Source organism: Choloepus didactylus, chromosome Y (genome assembly GCF_015220235.1).
Source record: "Choloepus didactylus isolate mChoDid1 chromosome Y, mChoDid1.pri, whole genome shotgun sequence".
Taxonomy (NCBI): domain Eukaryota; kingdom Metazoa; phylum Chordata; class Mammalia; order Pilosa; family Megalonychidae; genus Choloepus; species Choloepus didactylus.
The window spans coordinates 4,017,179-4,038,881 of record NC_051335.1 but is presented as its reverse complement, the minus strand read 5'-3'; the positions used below and the strand labels follow the sequence as shown (position 1 = coordinate 4,038,881).

General features: G+C 40.1%; 1 protein-coding gene across 1 annotated transcript in view; it reads left to right on the top strand.

Moving 5' to 3' along the window:
* Positions 1 to 1,306: 1,306 nt before the first annotated feature.
* ZDHHC9 (zinc finger DHHC-type palmitoyltransferase 9) overlaps positions 1,307 to 21,703 on the top strand; it is a 46,401-nt gene continuing 26,004 nt past the window's right edge. The window contains 3 exon segments of the mRNA XM_037822858.1: positions 1,307 to 1,542; positions 11,369 to 11,491; positions 11,493 to 11,545. Coding sequence (XP_037678786.1) covers positions 1,376 to 1,542; positions 11,369 to 11,491; positions 11,493 to 11,545 — 343 coding nt within the window. The 5' untranslated portion in view covers positions 1,307 to 1,375.

The window sequence follows — 21,703 nt, the reverse complement described above, 5'->3', positions numbered from 1 at the left end:
GCTTAAGTCATCCATTAACCTACAGGTCTGTGATGTGGTTTCATTAAGATTTGCACCAACGTTAGGCTGGCCCAGCAAGATTGTTTCATTTCCTGGACTCGGGAAGTTACAGAGGGTTTGATGAGGGGAAATCTGCTGGGAGTCAATACAATGTATGTGTATGTGGACAGTGTTCAGAACCTCCTAGCCCTGCCAGAGGGTGACTTGTTCCCTGGTGTGATTCATATTTGAGTGGCCAATTAAAGAAAGAAGGTGAAGAAGTGGAGGAGGGGAGGGAATGGCTCCTAAGGACAGAAACTCTACTATTATTTTTACGGTTCTTTTTTTTTTTAAATTCAGTTTTATTGAAATACATTCACACACCATACAATCATCCATGATATACAATCCACTGTCCACAGTATGATAACATAGTTATGCATTCATCACCACAATCTATCTCTGAACATTTTCCTTACATCAGAAAGAACCAGAACAAGAATAAAAAATAAAAGTGAAAAAAGAACACCCAAATCATCCCCCCATTCCACCCCATTTGTGCTTTAGTTTTTATCCCCATTCGTCCACTCATCCATACACTAGCTAAAGGGGGTGTGATCCACAAGGTCTTCACAATCACACTGTCACCCCTTGTAATCTACATTATTATATAATTGTCTTCAGGAGTCTAGACTGCTGGGTTGGAGTTTGGTAGTTTCAGGTATTTACTTCTAGGTATTCCTATACATTAAAGCCTAAAAGGTGTTATCTATATAGTGCATAAGAATGTCCACCAGAGTGACCTCTCGACTCCTGATTTTAAAACACTGTGGTATAGTAGAAAGTGCACTAAACTGGAAGTCAGCAGACATTTTCTCATCTCAGCCTTGCCACTGTGTGACATTGGATAAGTTATTTCCTTTCTCTTGTCCTCAGTTTAGTCATCTACAAAACAAAGTACTTGAGACTACTGCCTATACAATTTCTTCTAGTTCCAAAGTTCTGTGATCATCAGTGGTTATAGAGGAAGCAGAGTGGATTATGTAAGGAGAAATACTGCCCCCCCCCTTTTTGCAGAACCTTTAACCTGTCTCCTTTTAGAGAACAAACCCAGATTGGAAATAAACTTTTTCTACTTCCCCACCTCCACCCCTTCAGGCATTGCTTATCTTTCTGCCTCTGGGAAAGGAGGGTTGAACTGCATTTTCTTATTCTTGCCTTATTTTTTTTTCTTTTTGTGCTTTTTCTTATTAGAAATTAGGATTAGAAATTGGACTTTTGATGATGTGTGACCCAGCGGCAGCAATAGCAAGCAATGTGATTTCAAAGCTGGGCTCAGCCTCTCTTTCTTCTCTCTTGTAATCACAAAGCCCATTTTGGACCAGGAATTCCAATCATGTCTGTGATGGTGGTGAGAAAGAAGGTGACACGGAAATGGGAGAAAGTCCCAGGCAGAAATACCTTCTGCTGTGATGGCCGCGTCATGATGGCCCGGCAAAAGGGCATCTTCTACTTGACCCTCTTCCTCATTCTGGGGACCTGTACACTCTTCTTTGCCTTCGAGTAAGTTTCCATTGGGTAGGGTTGCCTGATTATGGTTACTTTGGGTCCAGGGGAAGAGTTCTTTTTCTGGGAGATTGTGGATAGTCCTTGGATGACTTTCATTGTCCCCTTGAAATGTCTCTAGATGACGTGAATTCATTGATTAAAGCAGAGAGCTCTTCCTAAAAAGACCAAGGCCCTTTGATACCAATTTTATATAGCACTGATTTGGAGCTATCCTGGCAAACTTGGGAAATAAGTAGTTTGTCTTTATTACTCACCTCCCCTTTTCAATGTCTTTCTCTTCTTTGATCTCCTTAGGTGCTTTGGTGACGACTGCCTCTTCCCCATCCTCCCAATCCTAGGAGCACTCCTCACTGAAATAACTCCCTTCAGCAATACTCACCTGTTATTCTGGATCCTATTTCCTTAGGGCTCAGCTCTCAGCTATTTGTTAAATTGAAAAGCTAACTGAGTTGGGAACCTGTGCCACGAATTAGCTTTGTGTCTGGCACATGTATGTTTATTAAATGAGAGTTGCTCTTTCTTTCCTGTAAAATTGCTCAACATAAACAACTCTCTATTCTGTGTTTGCCTGATACCCGCCTTGGAGTTATTTTTTTTCTGTGAAGTCATGCCTGGTACTAGAGCCACTGTTTAAAGTCTGTGTAGGTCATTGCTCTAGGGAGGTGGCCACTTTGGATTCTAGGGTACTGTGGCATGGCTACTAGATGTTCTGAGAATGCTGTACACTCTAGGGATGAGAGCAATGCTAATTGTTTTGGGATTGCTGTGACGAGGGCCCCAAGGAGCCAAAAGATGTGTAAGACTGAGTCACACCTGATGTGAGCCTGCTATAGTTCAGGTACATGGGTGACCTGGAAATGGAACTCCTGTTCTGGGGTGTGGCCATTGTAGATAGGAAGGGCTACTTGGCCAACCTTCGTGGGTAATTAAAATGAGCTCCAGTCTCTTAGGACTCATTTTTGTCCCCCCCCGCCGCCCCCCGTTACAGCTTCAAGCTTTCCCAGTGCATCAAGAGTGATTTTGGGGCTGCTTTGCCAGACTTCTTGCTGCTTGCAGCTGGCTTGAGTAACCACAGTGGGAGGAGGGGGACCTATTTTATAATAGGGCTAGGAAAGTAAGGTCAGAGGAGCTTTTCGTTAAAGGCTCTTTTGCGGCTGTTGCTGACTTTGTGAAGCATTTGGCGAAGTCAGGCAGGTTGCTGAAGGCTTCTTAGCTCTTTTCCAGTCTGCATTTCATGGCTGATAGTGTGTATGTACTTGTGTGGTAAAAGTGAGCACGTGCAGTCAGGCAGCATATGCATTATGTTTAATAACATTTTCCCCTCCCGTCTCCCTTCCCTCCACATTTTCTTTGCTTTGTTCCTGCCTTGCCTCTCATTGGAAGTGCAAAGCTGAACTCTGCTCTCTATCATTCTCCCTCTTTTTCGCTCCTCCTGTTGACTTGCTAGCTCTTTTTTGTCCCTCTGTGGTTAAGTTTCTGTGGTGAGGATCATTCATGACAAAGCTGAGACTTGTGTCTGGGCCCAGGAAACCTCTGGTTTGATTGGCCATGGAAACTTGAAATTAGGAGCTATTGGAGTTTGGTCCTTTTTTGTACCTGGGAGCCGGAAGAGAGTGTCTGATTTGGATCTGTTCCACTTAGGTCCCTGAAGATCTCTGAAGAAAACAGCCTGTGGGAAGAAGCTTATAATTAGCCAAGTTACTGTTTGATAGAGACAGTTTGAGTCTTCTACCAAGATGGCATTTTTTCCCCAAATTATTTCTTGTGTTCAGTTCTTAGCGATGAAGGGTGAAGTTGTTTGTAAACTGCCCTGAGTTCCAGCTGTCTGTATGATAGAGTAAATATTTTAATAGGTAGGGATGGTGGAGGGAGTAATGGGAGGTGGAGGGAAGAAGGAATTAAATGTGTTAGCTGGAGAGTGGAATGGGGAGGTGTAAATCTGACCAGAGAATGGTGTCATCTGTGTGTGTGAATGTGCATGTGTGTGTTCATATGTCTCATATACAGACACACAGACACTCTAGGTGGCGACTGCCTTGTGCTTATGCAAATGGCAGGCCATACAAGGGACACCAGCATACCTCTGAGGAATTAAGTCTCTCTCTGGTAGATCTTTTCCTTTGGCATCCATAGTTTACTACCATCTGCACAGTGGGGGTAGGGCTTAGGAGGCAGAACTTGGGCTTCTTTATTGGTATTAGAACATAGTGAGACCTCAGGAAATCAGCTGATCCAGCCCCTGCGGTTGGCAGGTGAGGGCTCTGAACCAGCAGTGACAGATGGCTGCCTATTACCATTCTCAAATTGTCCAAGAGCATAGACCTCCAACATCCTCTGGCTGTTTTTCCCTTGTAGGAAAATAGTCCAAATCTTGAGGCTCATCTGGATGTGCATTTTAGTAACAAGGTTCTGCTTGCATGCACCAGGTGCTTAGGAACAAGTGTGAGTTGATTTATGGCTGCCTGTGGCACAACTCTGGGTTAGCCAGATGGCTGGAGAAGTCTGGTCAGGCATGTGAATGCTCCTTAAGGAAAAACATGCGGCATTAGTAGTGCCAGTGAGTATCCTTTTACTTTTAGATTTGCCTTTATGAATCTAGGCTTTTCAAAGGAGGGGCCTGTGATTTTCAGTGGATAGACAGTAGGTTGAATCCATAAAACAAAAAAGATTGTCTATCCAGGAGCTACTTAGCTCCACATTGTTAGAAAAATTTCAGAAGAAGCTGGATAATGGCCATATATTAGGGCTGCTTGCACAGAGTAGATCCCTATTGCTTGGGTTGGGAAATGGGGCTAGATTATCACTAAGCCTCTTGCATCCCTGAGAGTCTATGAGAGGCTATATAACTTTGCTCCCATCTGGAAGACTCAAATATAAGAGAAAAAAATAAAGAAGAAAGGAGAGTAAAGAAGATTGCCAATCCGTAGTTCAATATATTCAAATTTAAAGTCAGAATGAAAATTGTACATTGCTTAATAAAAAAGATTTCCTAATTTATTCTTAGTGTGAGGGCTTTAGGAAATGTGAGTGCATATGCCGCTTTCAGCTTTGAGCACATGAACCATTCTCAGTCTTCTCTGCCCAAACCCTGTTCAGTTTGCGTCATGAATACATAGCCGCAAGCTTGGCCTGGAATGTCAGGACAATGAAGCAGGTTGACAGTGGCAACCTGTGAGCTGTCCAGCTACTGAAAGGCTATTGTGGTGTTTCATCAAGCTCAACTTTCTGTTAAAAGCATGGCCTTGGGGAAGGGACTGAGTACATTGTTTTCTGTAATTGGCTCCCAAGCTTTCTCTTTTAACTTTGTGACCAGACTGCTAGTGGGGTCAAGGTCCCCAGACTTATCTTGAAGCAAGAATGAGTGTGTGATTCTTGACCTTTGAATCAGCTTCCTGTTCTGATCAGTGCTTTTGCTCTCCCTGTACCAAATACAGAAGGAGCATAAGCAAGGCACTCTCAAACCAGTTTCTATCAGACGGATCCTCATGGGTATACATACTGGCAGAGGAGCCATTGAATTGGATGAACTTCCAAAGCTTTGTAGCACTGCTTGGTAATTGTTCCACTTCTCCTAGCCTATCCAAATTCTGTCTTTCAAATTCCTTCTTGAATCTTCCTTCATGAAAACTTTCCAGAAATTTCTGCATTCACAGGACTAATTGCATATACCACTCATTTAACAAATAATCATGTGACATTTCTTGTATTTCTGAATTCTGTTGTTATTACACTTTTCTCTTGTGTTTGTCCTCCACAGATAAATGTGAGCTTTTTCAAGGTCAGGGACTATCTCCTGTGTCTACAGCCTTCCCACTGTGCCTTCTGCCAGCCCTTCCATAGAGTATTTGATCAATAAATTGTTGCTGAACTAACACATTCTCGATGCATTTAGAATTTAGCAACGTTGGCTCACAGAAGTATAGAATGGTAGAGCTGGAAGGGGCTTTGAAGACCATCCCCATCATTTTGCAGGTGAGGAACTGGACTTAGAAAAGTGAGATTACTTCATCAAGATTAGTTGACCAGCTGATGTCTCTATATGTCACTAACTTCCATGTCATTGCTACCATTTTAATATGGAATCCTGAAGACATTTTGCTAAAACTGTGCATAGTGCTAAACACTAGACCTGTTTATTACAGGTTCTTGCTAGCTAGTGTTTGTGTTACCTAATGACATCTCAGTAATTTGGATCTCCCAAGCTCAAGGTATCTTCATGGAAAACTGATAGCATCCTGACATGGCATTTTGGTAGTTTTGCAGGAACAGGGAAGCCCTTCTTTAAATATGAACTTAGAAAGTAAGGCTAGTCTTTGTCCCTGCTGCCAGGATGAGGATGTCTCAGAGAAAAATTAAGCAATGTGTGCTCTCTATCTTGTCTCTCTGTGTGTGATCCTGATGAAAGGGTCCCCATGTCCTTGCAGACAGATGGAATAGAAAAAGCAAATCTAACAATATGAAGTTACCAGGTTTGAGGAGACACAGGGCTATGTAGATCAAAGCCAGACTTTGGCATAGTAGAATATTCATGTCTGTAATTACAAGGTCCAGGTTCCTGAAGAATATCTTTAAGTGAGCTCGAAAAGAAGAAAAAGTGACTTTATCATGATCTTTAACAAAGAGAACATTCTCTGGAGAATTGCTATAAGGAGGTCGGTCTTGTGCTTCATGTAGCCTAGGATTCTGCCTATGACTTGGCCAACCAAATAACAGATTTAGAAAGGCATAGTCACCTCTTTAATATCAATCTATTACAGTACTTAGCTAAACTTAACTTCCTGATAAAGCAGTTTCCCTGGGGAAGGGTTGAGTTATGTCTCCTGAACAGTTTGCTTTCCTTTAACAATTCTTTATGGTACTGTCATTTGGAATTTATCTGCATATTTTCAGCTTCTACTACCTTTGTGGTAATAAGTTTCACAGGGTCAGTCTCAACTGAATACATCTCCCATATTTTGAGAATGGGTCTTAACTGAGTACAGTCACCTTCTGTTTTGGGAAAAGCAACACAAAGAACAGGAATGAACCTCAGTTTGTTGACATCAGTTGAGGAGTTTATTACGGGAGAGAAGATACCTCCTAAATCTTCCTTTTCAGAGATGCCATGTCTGACACTGTGTTTAAGAAAAAAGGAGACACCTAATGTCTCTTGTAATAGCAAGAAGCTAGTGAATTCAGAATAATTAATTGGATGTTTCTGGAATGGAGCAATGAGAGGACAGGAATCTTTTGGAGTTGATTAGATAAGGCCAGTTAAAGGAGGGTTTCGATACTGGCCTGTGGAGTTTGGAGCTTATAACAGGCAGCAGGGATTTGTTCTAAGTTCTTGAGCAGATGTGTATTATAATTCCTTCTAAAAAATTTTGCAACCACTGAGCAGGTTTGTCTGGATAGAGATTTTGAACCTCGTCTGTGAGAGAATGGCTTATCAACTGAGAATTGAAAATATCCCTGTTTGATTAATTTTTCCCACTGCCACTGGAGCAAAACAAGGCTGTGCATTTTCCTCTAACCTTTACATAGCAGTAAATCTAGAGGCTGATGTTAAATTGTGTTTCTGTTGTTCCAGGAAACTTTTTCCCTCTCAACAGACTCAGTGTCATCAGAAGAACCTTGAAACAGTTCTGTGGGTGGTTCTACATGTTTACTTTGCTCTAAGGGCAGGTAGTGTTTGTAAGAGGACAGAAGACCATCATGAACTCTGATCCTTGGGCCCTTCCTGCTGTTCCAAACATAGCTGTTCCTTAAAGCCATCTTTAACTGCTATTATTGGAGTAGTCTCAAGCAGCCACCACCTCCCCAGGAGAGTTCTTCTATGATCACTTACAGTCCTTAAAGTCTGAATCACCATTCTAATACTTGATTATTGGTTTTACTGTATTCTTTAGCTGTTTTATGTGTTAGTTATGTTTTCCCAAACAAAATTAACCCGTTTCACTTGTTCTTCTTTTGTTTGACCTGTAAATACTTGTTGGTTGATTGATTACACTGATGAAAGAACAAAGGAAAAAAGATAGCAAGAAGGCTATTAGGGAGACTTAGAAGCAGGATATTGTATGGAATATCAGTCCAAGCTTCCAGTCTGTGAGGCATAGCCCTCCACGGAATCTGGTTTCTTAACAGTTCCAATCACGAATCTCTTCTACGTTTTTTCATGTGAATTGAAGTCTGTCATTATCATTATCCCTCCCATGAACTAGCATGCTAGGGATAGGGGATGAGATATGACACACTAGCCCAGCCTGGCACTGCTGGTTGCTGTTGGTCAGTACTACTATGTGGCCTGGGGGGACAAGTAGGAGTCCAGTCATCCAGCCCAGCTATGGAAGCTTGAGGCCAGTCAACAAACTGGTAAAGGTGACTTAAAATCATGACATCTCTTTAGGTGGTGAAAATGAAGACAGTGTGGATGTGACTGCATTTGTAAAATTCACAAGGGAGAAAATGAGCTTCTAACCCCCTGAAAGGAGGAAGGCCTCTTGGTATTTTGAAGATAAAGGAGATTTCTGTTTCAGGAAGTGTATGGATATCATAATTCCAAGAAGTGATGTAGATGGAAAGTACTAGGGGGTTTCAAAAACTTTCAGCTACACTCAGGATGACAGATCCAGTCTTTTACTAATAGAAGTTATTATTTTTTAAATTTTAATTATTTTTTATTATTTTAGAACAGTTGTAGATTTACAGAAAAATAAAAAAAGGACAGAGTCCCCATATATTCCACCCCCACTTTAGTTTTCTCTATTATTAATATTTTGCATTTGTATGTACATTTGTTGCAATTGATGAACCAATGTTATTATATAATTATGTTATTAACTAAAGTCCATATTTACCTTAGGGCTCACTCTTTGTGTTTTACAGTTCTATGTTGTTTTTAAAATTTTTATTGTGGTAACAGATATACAACAAAATTTCCCATTTTAACTGCTTTCAAGTATACAATTCATTGGTGTTAATTACATTCACAATGTTGTGCTAACATCAAAACCATCCATTATGAAAAGTTTTCCATCATCCTAATCAGAAACTTTTACTAACATAAATGACTGATGTTTTGAGTATGTTCCTGACTTTTGATGTCAGTATTGGGAATGACCAACAAATTTTCACATAGCTTACTCCTGTCAGAAACAGAGTTTCAGCTTATTGTGATTATGAGACTAGCCTACAGGGGCATATTAGTTCATAACTATTAAAGACAGACATGAAGTGTTGTACTTCACAGCAGTCTTAGCCATTGGCTCTAAATCTCCTCTTACTTAGAGTGGAAAGGCCTGCTGGACCCACATCTGCCTTCCCAGCCCCACCCACTCACTAGTGACAACTGGCTACCAATAGCCTCATCTCTGGAGGAGAAGAATACAATGGGCCTATTGTGTACTTGTTGACATACAGAGTGGATTGTTGTAGCAGGTGCAGAAGATAGTATGTGTGGAGATTACAGAGACTTTTATCCTTGATGATGTAGCATAATTCAAATCTGAGTTGTCCTTTGTCTGGTCTACAAGCAGGTGTTATAACTGGATTTAGTTAAGCTCGAGTCCTTCTGTGCATGGAGACAGCATTAGTTTTGGTTTTCTGTTGTTGTTTTACTTGCTCTGTAGCTTTTCTCTTTAATCAAAAAAATTAAACTCCTTTTGGTGGCCAATCATATAGCTCAGATTTTTCTAAGGCTTGTGATTGGAGGTTGTAGACCCAGGGCAGTTTGAATCCTAGAAATGTTACTTTGTTTTCAAGAATGATCTTAGTGATGGATGGTGACTGTTTTCTGTTAGTGTGGTCATTTCACTTGGCTTGTTCATGAAACGGAGGGTTGTGTTTCCCATTTCCTTTGAGTCCCTGTTAAGTGGAGGTGATGTTCATTTCTGAATTCATTTCTTGATTATCTGTACTAGTGAAGGGAAGAAATAGAAAAAGAGGGTAATCCAGAAGCTAGTGATAGGAAGAACGTTAATTATCCTGAACTCAGCTAGCCAGATCCGTTAGTTCTTAAATTCTTTTCCCCTTACCATTGGCTTTTAAGAGAAGAAATTAAGTATGGTAGATCTTTTAAAAACAAGCTAAGACCAAGGATTTTGTTAAAATCAACCAAACAAGCAAGAAAACAAAAATCATCTTCCAGGTTCAATACATGTTCCCTTTTACAACAAACTGCTTATCCTAATACTACAATTGGTTTGCATCCCCCCCATACAGTTGCATGTGTGATGGGGAGGCAGGGATAGGATCTCATGGGGGTTGTTCCAGAACTGCAGTGAATATACAACCCAAGGTTAACCATTTGCTCTGAATGGACATCAGCTTGCTTAATCCCCGTGCTAATGAGGTAAGCCTTTTACCTTGTTTACTTTCTCTGCTCTCCCTCTGGTCCTTGCTCATCCACCTATAGTCTGTCTGTAAGAGATCTCTGTTTTGAAAGAGAAAATGTGCCTCAGGAAGAGGAAAATAAAAATAGGTCAGTGATAACTCTCATTACATAGTCCCTTTTATTTGGTTTGAATTCAGTTCAAATCAACAAGAATTTATCATTACCTTCTTTGTTCCCATACTTGTATTGGTTTCTGGTGATGTGGAATCATCATAATAATGTCAATAGCTAGCATTTACTGAGTGTTTACTATGTATCAAGCACAGTTCTAAGTACTTTATTTATATTAGCATATTTAGTCCTCATAACAACCCCATGAAGTACCATTATTATCCTCATTTTACAAATAAAGAGACTGAAGTTAACTAACTCACCAGAGGTCACACAGTCAGTAGCTGGTAGAGCTAGAATTCCAACCCAAGCATTCCCACTTCAGTAAGAGAAGGTTCTTTCTCTTATGAAGCTGACTGTCCAGTTGGGGGACATGAGGTTACCACACTGTGAAACAGCTAGGAAACACTATAAGGCTCTGGCAGTGGAGGCTACAGGAGATAGAGAAGGAAGAGAGTGCAGCTTAAGAAACGCTTCTTGGAGGAGGCAAGACCTCTCTAAATCTACCTCATAGATTTATTATGAGAATTGGATGAGATAACACCTATAAAGAGCTTAGTGCAGTGCCTGGCATATAGTGGTGCTCAGTAAATTCAATGATAATGATGATGATAATGATACCTCCAGGACTTGAAAAATGAGTATGCCTGTGATATTACAGAGGGGAAGAGGAATAACCTTCCAGGTATATCATGAAGAAGGAGTGGTCTTGAACTTAAGGTTGGAAAGGGATTGTAAGGAGATACAGTTTTCTTACTCCCTTGCTTGTGGTTATTAGTCACCTACTAGCTGAGCTAATGGAGGAGAGTAGAGGAATGGGATGTTGCAAAGTCAATAAGCAGCCCTACAGCTTTTTATTGGCCTTGAAGCATGCTGAGGTACTCGGTCTGACACTGTAACCCTGTTCCATGACTGGTCCTCATCTTTTCTTCCTGCTTGAGCTCAGGCCTAATGCTGGGTGAGTGGGTACAAAAATCCCTAGACATTTCCACAGTGAGTTCAACCTGTAGTACTTACAAATCTAGGCTTGGTTGCTTCCCTGATTCTGGCAGGTCTGAAACTTTCCTGAGGCAGAGAAGAAATGTGGTTTCTAGCAGGCTAATGGGAGGCACAGGGCCTAGGGGTAGGGGAGGTTCCTTGAGGCTGTCTTCTGTATGTTATAGGTGGCATCACTCAATCCAGTATTTGTTGAATTCCTACTATGTCAGAACCATATTTTAGGAGTTGAGGGTGATCAAGAGAAGTAAAAAGCATGATCTCTGCCCTTGAGGCACTGCTGAGTTTGTTGCAGAGACCAGACAGACATAGTTGCAACAATTAGAGATCTGTTTAGGGTAGGTATAATTAAATGTGCTATTGCTGCTATCTGGCTGTTAAGCTGTCTCCTGCCATCCCTGTGTTTGCTGCCATGCTCTTCCTTTTCTTCATGGCTACCCTGTTGAGAACCAGCTTTAGTGACCCTAGTGATTCCTCGGGCCCTACCATATGAAGCAGCCTTCATAGAAATGGAGATAGGTGAGTTTCCCAAATAGTTGGCAAGCTGCTGTGCAGTGTGTGGCTTAATGAATGGAAGAATGGAATTATCATAGTAGTTGCAGATTGGCCATCACTTCCAGCCTTTACCATCTGAGATGCTGAGTTCAAGATCATAACCACCCAGTGAATTTGGTCAGGCAAGATTGTAAAGTCAAATGCTTCATTCTTCCTTGTGATGGGTTGCAGGTCAGAAGGGATTTGTTATTAAGGTCCTGCTGCATTGTCCCCAAGAAGATGGTTGGTTGTTTTTTTCTTTTTTTACTTTTTGGAGGTCACTGGCTCATTTGAGATTTTGATGAAAGCTGTAAACCTTCTCCCCATAAAAATATCCTTACATGCTTGCACATTCACACAATTTTGGGTGTAATTTCAGGGATTCATAGATCTTCTAAAGCCCATTCATGGACCCCCAACCAAGAATTCCTGCTTTAGGGGGACATGCAAGGTGAGACTGGGGTAGCTATCATGCCAGGAACCACTGAAAATTCTATGAGGGATAAAGGAAACAGTTATACGATTAATACAGGACATTCTGCAGCTCAGGGTAGGAATTTTTGGGGCATAGATAAATTGTTACATTACTTAGGATCTAGGGTGGCTTCAAGAACAGAATTATCTGAGGGCTAGAAGAAAGGCTATACTAGGAGCTAACACTGAGAAAGAAAGCCTATGGTGCCAGTACTCAAAGGGACTGGTTGTCCATGAGATCCAGCAGCAGTGCCTATCTAAATTGTTTTCAAGTTAGGTACCCAAGTAGCTTGAGTCAGCATCCAAGCCAGGCAGTGTAGAAGAGATTCAGAACTTATAAGACTAAGAAGCTATGCTAGTGGAGCCAGTTTGTGGCTAGCCTTTAGTTTTTTTAGGGTGCTTTGAAGGCTTCCATACTTTCTTATTTCTTTTCTTTATTTTAGCTGTGTTTCCTCTTTGTTTCTTAGTGGATTTCTTTTTGAAAAATTTTCACCCCTTTAGTTGAGATAAGGGAAAATCAGCTTGTGCACATATGAGCTAGAACTACTTCGGATTGGGGTGAGAATAGGAATAGTGGGAAGAAAGCAGAGTCTAGATGTGTTGGCACAGCTGGAGTTCTGGAGAGACCTGGTAGAACGGGGTAGTTAGGAGCCAGTTAGTGAGGGAGAGTTGTGATTGCTACTTTCTTTCCACTTGGGTTATTGTTTCATAGTTCTCTTTTATTTGCATGTGGAGAAACTGAGGGTCAGGACAGTACCTTGATGTGTTTCTTGCATCTCACACTAGATTGTTAACAAGGTTAGCTTTTTGTGCCAGGTCACTGGGCCTGGGGTCCAGACAGTAGCTGTCACGTTGTGACCACTGCATTTAGCATATTTTTCTAGATAGAAAAGTGTGTTCTTGAGTTCATAGTTATGTTTATATTAGCAGATTTTAATTAACTTATATTCAGCCCTGTACTGAGTATGCTGTGGGGTGGCAGGGGTTGGGGAGCTGTAGGGGAGGTAGAGAGAAGAAGATATGTAATCCCCTTACCTCATAGTAACTTATGGGGAGGGTCAATCACGAACTCTACTTCCCAGGTGCCCTCATGCAAACCTTATACAAAGGAATAATAAGTTGACTGTACTTATCCTGTAACGAATAGCTATCCCCATCCTTTTAAGATTGTGACACAGTTATTGTTTGATTTCACAGCATCTGCCCCTCTCCTCAAAAAAAAAAAAAAGAGAAAAAAGAAAAAAGTTCCATATGGCAGGTATTTTTAAAATCAGAGTGATTTGAAAAATTCTGTTTTTAGAATTACACTGCACAGTGAGGGTGCAGCAAGACAAGTGCTCTCATATGCTGTGGATGGCAGGTGTGCAAATGGCTACAATCTGTCTGGGAAGCAGTTTGGCAATAAGTAATATGGGTTTTAAGGGTTCATAACCTTTGACCCAGTAATTCCACTTCTCTAAAGATTTAGCCTGAAGGAAATAATCAGAGATTTATACAAATTACTATAGAAGGATTTTTGTTGCATTTTTTTCTTTTTTCATTTTAATATGAGCATACCTATTTTTTTTAATTAAATTCAGTTTTATTGAAATACATTCACACACCATACGATCATCCATGATATACAATCCACTGTCCACAGTATGATAACAATTATGCGTTCATCACCACAATCTATCTCTGAACATTTTCCTTACATCAGAAAGAACCAGAACAAGAATAAAAAAAAAGTGAAAAAGAACACCCAAATCATCCCCCCATCCCACCTCATTTGTCCTTTAGTTTTTATCCCCATTCCTCCATTCATCCATACACTAGATAAACAGGGTGTGATCCACAAGGTCTTCACAATCACAGTCACCCCTTGTAATCTACATTATTATATAATTGTCTTCAGGAGTCCAGACTGCTGGGTTGGAGTTTGGTAGTTTCAGGTATTTACTTCTAGCTATTCCAATACATTAAGACCTAAGAGGTGTTATCTATATAGTGCATAAGAATGTCCACCAGAGTGACCTCTTGGCTCCATTTGAAATCTCTCAGCCACTGAATCTATTTTGTCTCATTTTGCATCCCCCTTTTGGTCAAGAAGATACTCTCAGTCCCACATTCATCCCTGGGAGTCATATTCTGCATTGCCAGGGAGATTTACAACCCTGGGAGTCGGGTCCCATGTAGGGGGGAGGGCAGTGAGTTCACCTGTCGAGATGGCTCAGTTAGAGAGAAAGAGGGCCACATCTGAGCAACAAAGAGGTTCTCAGGGGGAGACTCTTAGGTACCATTACATGCAAGTTTAGACTCTCCTTTGTGGTAATGAGCTTCATAAGGGCAAGTCCCAGAGCATAACTATTTTAATGTCAGCAACTTTGTATATTACTGCTCAGACTTCAACATAGTTTTCTTTTTTCTTCTTCTGTTTTAGAGATTCATTTTAACACGTGAATGTAGTCTTGGGGAAGAAGGGGACTGGGATTGGAGTGGTAATCAATTGGGATTTAAGCTTTATCTGTAATATAATTTTTTTTCATTCAACAGTCATTTTATTGAGCATATATGAATCAAGCACATGCTAGATTCTGGGTATATAACAATGAATAACATTCCCTTTCTGTTCTCAGGAAACTCTTTCTATCTGGATGAGATAGAAGTATAAACAAATAATTAAAATATGAATATGAAAAGTCTGATATAAATTTGTTTTTGTAATCTGGTGGATCATATATCCTGAAAAATTCTATTAGAAAGAATGTAGAAAAACTACTTTGGACATTCTAAATATGCTTTTAAATGTATGGCTGATGTTCGAAGAATGTAGGAACAAAAGCATTGAAAGGCACCTGGAAACAACGATTACTTTCCCTGCAGCCACCTTGAGCACATTTGCTGATGTAGGTAACATGGACGCTCAGGCATTAATGGCCATGTGGAGGCAATAGGGATGAGAACTTCCTCTATGGGTTAGAGAGTTGAAACCAAGAGCCTTGAATATATCTGGGTCCCTTAAAAGGCTCCTCTCAGTGCAATGGTGGAAAAGAAAAAAACAATTCCTGCTGATAAAGAGAGATGACCAGGAAAATTTCTATCAAAGCCTTGGCTCTAGGGTGGAGAAAATATTTTTTACACTTAGCATCATTTACATAGTAAAAAACCAGAGGGAACTTAAATGCCCAACAATATGGAATGGTTAAATAAATTACAGTACATTTACTCGGTGGAATATTATATTGCCAATAATGATGTTTTTAGGGGGAAAAAAGAACAACCGTGGAAACATTTCGCAATACAATGTTAAGTAAAAAACACAGGGTACAAAATTGTATTAATAATATGATCTCAAATTTTTAAAACTAATGAATATTTATCTGTTACAAAAAAGATTAGAAAGAAATATACCAAAATGTATGGATATCTCTGAGTTGAGAGACTATCAGTGATTTTTTTTATCTTGGTACATTTTTATTCAATTTTATTGAGATATATTCACGTACCATAGTCATCCAAAATGTATAATCAGTTGTTCACAGTACCATTATATAGTTGTGCATTCATCACCACAATTGATTTTTGAGCATTTTCATTTCCGCAAAAAAAAATAAGAATAAAAATTAAAGTAAAAAAGAACACCCAAAACATCCCATCCCCTCATCCCTCCCTATTTAATCTTTACTTTCTGTCCCCATTTTTCTACCCCTCTGTCCATACACTGGGTAAAAGGGGTGTCAGCCACAAGGTTTTCACAATCACATGGTCACACAGTGTAATCTATATAATTATAAATCGTCTTCAGGAATCAAGGCTGCTGGGTTGCAGTTCAACAGTTTCAGGTATTTCCTTTTAGCTATTCCAATACGCTAAAAACTAAAAAGGGATATCTATGTAATGCATAAGAATAACCTCCAGAATGAATGCTCTACTCCATTTGAAATCTCTCAGCCACTGAAACTTTATTGTTTCATTTCTCTTCCCCCTTTTGGCCAAGAAGACTTTCTCAATTCCTCAATGCTGGGTCCAGGTTCATCCCTGGGAGTCATGCCCCACGTAGGGAGAAGGGCAGTGAGTTTACCTGCCGAGTTGGCTTAGAGAGGCCACATCTGAGCAACAAAAGCGGATCTCTGGGGATGACTCTTAGGCACAATTATAAGTTGACTTAGCCCTTCCTTTGCAGTAACAAGCTTCATAAGGGCAAGCCCCAAGATTGAGGCCTCAGCCTTCTAAATTGGTAGCCCCCAATGTTTGTGAGAATATCAGTAGTTCTCCAGGTGAGGAAGTTTAATATTTCCACATTTTTCCTCAGTCCCTCAAGGGGGCTTTGCAAATACATTTTTATTCTCTGCCCAAATTACTCTGGGATGTATCGGGGCTTCACATTAACCTGTACAAACCAACCAGAAGTCACTCCCTGTTCAAAGTTCCATGTAATTATGGTGTTTGAATAAACTGACCATACAAGTTAAATTATATTGTGTGCTACAGAAAATATAGATTTTTTTTTTTTACCAAATACACATCTCTTCCTTTGGTCTCACACGGAAGTTGAAGTATGAATATCATCCTTTATGTCAGTATTATCCTTTAACCTTTAGTCTGATTAACCTTAGTCTTAACCAGGTAGATTTTGTTCATATCTCTAATTTAAGTCTGATCTTTTTTTCAGCCTCTTTAACATTTGCTGTATGGGGTAATGCTGACATTTATAGCTGCTGAACTTTGGCTCTGAATCATAGGTGTCATGTCACACCAATACAGAAAGTTTCAGGGACCGACCAGGTTATACACAAAGAGCTCTATATCTCAGAATTTAGAAATAGCCATTACAACTCAGGAATAGATGTAACTGCTGTAAGAGCTTACAGTCGAGGAGCCTTTCCCCAATAACCTATGCTCTCAGATTCAATTCTTGGAGTTTACACATTGTAATTAGTGAGGCATTTAATTAATTTAATTAATTTAATTAATTAATTAATAATTTACACATATTAGTGAGGCATTATAATGTTTGTCTTTTCATTTCTGGTTTATTTCACTCAGCATACTGTCCTCTAGGTCCATTCGTCTAGTTGCATAGCTCACAACTTCATTCTTTCTTGTAGCCACCCAATATTCCATTGTATGTATACACTGCAGTTCGCCATTCTGTTCATCAGTTGATGTACCCTTGGGCCATCTCCATCCATTGCAAATCATGACTACTTCCACCAATGACACCAGTGTGAAAATGTCCATTCGTGTCCCTGTTCTCAGTTCTTCCAATCACATACCCAATAACAGAGTTGTAAGACTGTGTGGCAGCCCCATACTTAGCTTCCTGTGAAACCACTCGACTGCCCTCCAGATGGACTGTACCGTTCTACTTCCCCACCAACAGTGATTAGGTACATCCCTCTCTCCACATTTTCTCCAGCACTTGTATCCCTTCTGTTTATTTTTTTAACAGTTTTATTCACACACCATACATTCCATCCTCAGTAAACAATCAGAGGTTCCAGGTATAATCACATAGTTATTGTGCCAGTTTGGATATATTATATCTCTCAAAAAAAGCCATGATCTTTTAATCCAGTGTCATGGGATATTGGGATTAGGTTGTTTCTATGGAGATATGACCCACCTAACTGTGAGTGACACCTTTGGTTAGGGATGTGAACTCTGATTGAATGTTTCCATGGAGGTGTGGTCCTGCCCATTCAGTGTGGGCCTTGATTAGTTCACTGGAGCCCTATAAAAGCTCAGACAGGAGGAGCTCACTGCTGCAGCTGAGACAGACATTTTGAAGACAGCCATTGGAAGCTGACACAGACATTTTGGAGAACGCTATTTTTTTTTAAAAATTCAGTTTTATTGAGATATAGTCACATACTGTACAGTCATCCGTGGTGTACAATCAGCTGTTCACAGTACCATCTTACAGTTGTGCATTCATCACCCCAATCTATTTTTGAACATTTTCCTTACACCAGAAAGAACCAGAATAAGAGGGAAAAAATAAAAATAACAAAAGAACACCCAAACCACACTCCCATTCCCACCCTATTTTTCATTTAGGTTTTGTCCCCATTTTTCTACTCATCCATCCATACACTGGATAAAGGGAGTGCGATCCACAAGGTTTTCACAGTCACACTGTCACCCCTTGTAAGCTACATTATTATACAGTCATCTTCAAGAGTCAAGTCTACTGGGTTGGAGTTTGGTAGTTTCAGGTATTTACTTCTAGCTATTCCAATATATTAAAACCTAATAAGTGTTATCTATATAGTGGGTAAGAATGTCCACCAGAGTGACCTCTCAACTCCATTTGAAATCTCTCAGCCACTGAAGCTTTATTTCATTTCATTTTGCATCCCCCATTTGGTCAAGAAGATGTTCTCAATCCAATGATGCTGGGTCCAGATTCATCCCTGGGAGTCATATCCTGCATTGCCAGGGAGATTTACACCCCTGGGAGTCAGGTCCCATGTAGGGGGAGGGCAGCAAGATCACTTGCAAAGGTGGCTTAGTTAGAGGGAGAGGGCCACATCTGAGCAACAAAGAGGCACTTGGGAAGACTCTTGGGTACAATTATAAGCAGGTTTAGCCTCTCCTTGCAGCAACAAGCTTCATAGGGGCCAGCCCCAAGACAGAGGGCGCAGCACATCAAGTCATCAGTCCCAATGTTTGTGAGAACATCAGCAACAATCCAGGTAAGGAAGTCCAACACCTCTGCATCCTCCCCCAGCTCTTTGGGGGGCCCCGAATATATATTTTTATTCTCCACCCAAATTACTTTGGGATGTGTTGCTATTTCATTCTAATCTATACAGACCTACCATAGCTCACTTCCTATTCAAAGTTCCATGTAATTGTCGTGTTTGAACAAACTGACTGTAGAAGTTATGTTTGGAGAATGCTATTTTGAAACTCAACCTGGGAGCAAACAGGCTCCAGCCACGTGCCTTCCCAGCTAACAGAGGTTTTCAGACACCAATGGCCATCCTTCAGTGAAGGTACTCTATTGTTGATGCCTTGGACACTTTATGGCCTTAAGACTGTAACTGTGTAATCAAATAAACCCCTTTAAAAGGCAATCCATTTCTGATATTTTGCAAAAACAGCAGCAATAGCAAACCAGAACATTCACCACCACAATCTATATGAGGACATTTCCATTTCTTCTGTGAAGAAAGAAAAGGAGAAAAAAGAAAAAAACAATGACTAAAAATAAATAAAAGAAAAAATAAAAATAAAATAAAAAATAACGTCAATGCCAAGAGTCCCAACCCGCTCCTTTATATTGCCCTCTTATAGACATCTAGCTTTGGTATGTTGCCTTTTTTTAACAATTAATGGAAGCAGATTACAATGTTACTGTTAACTATAGGCTCTAGTTTGCATTCATTGTTTTTTTTCTCCCAGTACCATCCCATGTTCAATGCCTTGCAAAGTTGACATTCATTTGTTCTCCTTCTTGTGAAAACATTCTTATATTTGTACATTTAATCACAGTCATTGAGCACTCCAGGTTTCACTAAGTCATACAGTCCCAGTCTTTATCTTCTGTCTTTCCTTCTGGTGTCATACATACCCCTAACCTTCCTCTTTTAACCATACTCACAGTCATGTTTGTTCAGTGTATTTACAATATTGTGCTACTATTGCAGAGTATTGTGCTATCCATTTCTGCATCTATACAATCAATCCTCTTGAACATTCTGTACTCCTTTGGCATTAAATGCCTGATCTCTACCCTCTTTCTATCTCCTGATATCTTCATTTCTACACTCTTCTCCAAACCTCTCTCTCCTGCCTTTTCCTATCTGTCTGTAGCACTCCCTTTAATATTTTTTTGTAGAGGATTCCTCCTGTACAGAGATACTGTACTCTCTCAGTATCTGTTTATTTGTAAATATTTTAAACTCTCCCTCATTTTTTTGAATTCAATTTTATTGAGGTATATTCACATACCATGCAGTCATACAAAGTGTACAATCAGTTGTTCACAGTACCATTATATAGTTGTGCGTTCATCACCAAAATTAATTTTTGAACATTTTCATTACCACACACACAAAAGTAATAAGAATAAAAAAGTGAAAAAGAACGATTAAAGTAAGAAAGAACACTGGGTGCCCTTTTTCAGTTTTTTGCCCCGCGTTTCTACTTATCCATCCATACACTAGACAAAGGAGAGAGTGATCCACATGGTTTTCCCAATCACGTTGTCACCCCTCATAAGCTACATTGTTATACAATCATCTTCAAGATTCAAGGGTTCTGGGTTGTTGTTTGATAGTTTCATGTATTTACTGCTAGCTATTCCAATTCATCAGAACCTAAAAAGGGTTGTTTATATTGTGTGTAGAGTGCTCACCAGAGTGAACTCTTGGCTCCTTTTGGAATCTCTCAGCCACTGAAACTTATTTCATTTGATTTCATATCCCCCCTTTTGGTCAAGAAGATGTTCTCCATCCCATGATGCCAGGTCTAGATTCCTCCCCAGGAGTCATATTCCATGTTGCCAGGGAGATTTACACCCCTGGGTGTCAGATCCCACATAGGGGGGAGGGCGGTGCTTTCACCTGCCAAGTTGGCTTAGTTAAAGAGAAAGGGCCACATCTGAGCAATAAAGAGGCATTCAGTTGATTTAGGTGATGAATGTACAACTGTGTAATGGTACTATGAACAATCGAATGTATGATTTGTTTTGTATGACTGGTATCTGAATATATCTCAATAAAATGAAGATTTTAAAAAAATAAAAATTAAAAAAAATAAATAAAGAGGCATTCAGGAGGAGGCTCTTGGGCACAATTATAAGCAGGCCTAGCCTCTCCTTTGCAGCAACATTCTTCCCAAGGGCAAGTCTGGTGATAGAAGGCTCAGCCCGTCAAACCACTAGTCCCCAACATCTGTGAGCACATCAGCAACCATCAAGGTGGGGAAGCCCAACACCCCTGCATTCTCCCACAGCACCTCAGGTCTCCCTCATTTTTGAAGGACAGTTTTGCTGTATACAGGATTCTTGGTTGGCAGTTTTTCTCTTTCATTATCTTGAATATATCATACCACTGCCTTCTTGCCTCCATGGTTTCTGCTGAGAGATCTGCATGTAGTCTTATCAAACTTCCCTTGTATGTGATGGATTGTTTTTCTCTTGCTGCCTTCAGAATTCTCCCTTTGTCTTTGACATTTGAAACTGTGATTAGTAAGTGTCTTGTAGTAGGTCTATTTGGATCAATTCTGTTTGGGGTACGCTGCACTTTTTGGACCTGTTAGTTTATGTCTTTCATAAGAGTTGGAAAATTTTCATTAGAGTATTTCCTTTATTATTCTTCGTGTCCCTTTCTCTTCTGTTCTCCTTCTGGGACACCTGTAACACATATATTCATGTACTTCATGTTGTCATTCAGTTCTCTGAGACCCTGCTCATATTCTTCCATTATTTTCCCTATCTTTTCTTTTGTGTGTAGGGTTTCAGATGTCCTGTCCTCTAGTTTACTGGTCTTTTCTTCTGCTTCTCCAAGTCTGCTGTTCTATGTCTTGGTTGTGTTTTTTCATCTCTTCTATTGTGCCTTTCGTCCCCATAAGTTCTACCATTTGTTTTTTCAAGCTTACAAATTCTTCCTTATGGTCACCCAGTGTCTTCTTTATATCCTTCATCTCTTTTGTCACATTTTCTTTCATCTCATTTAT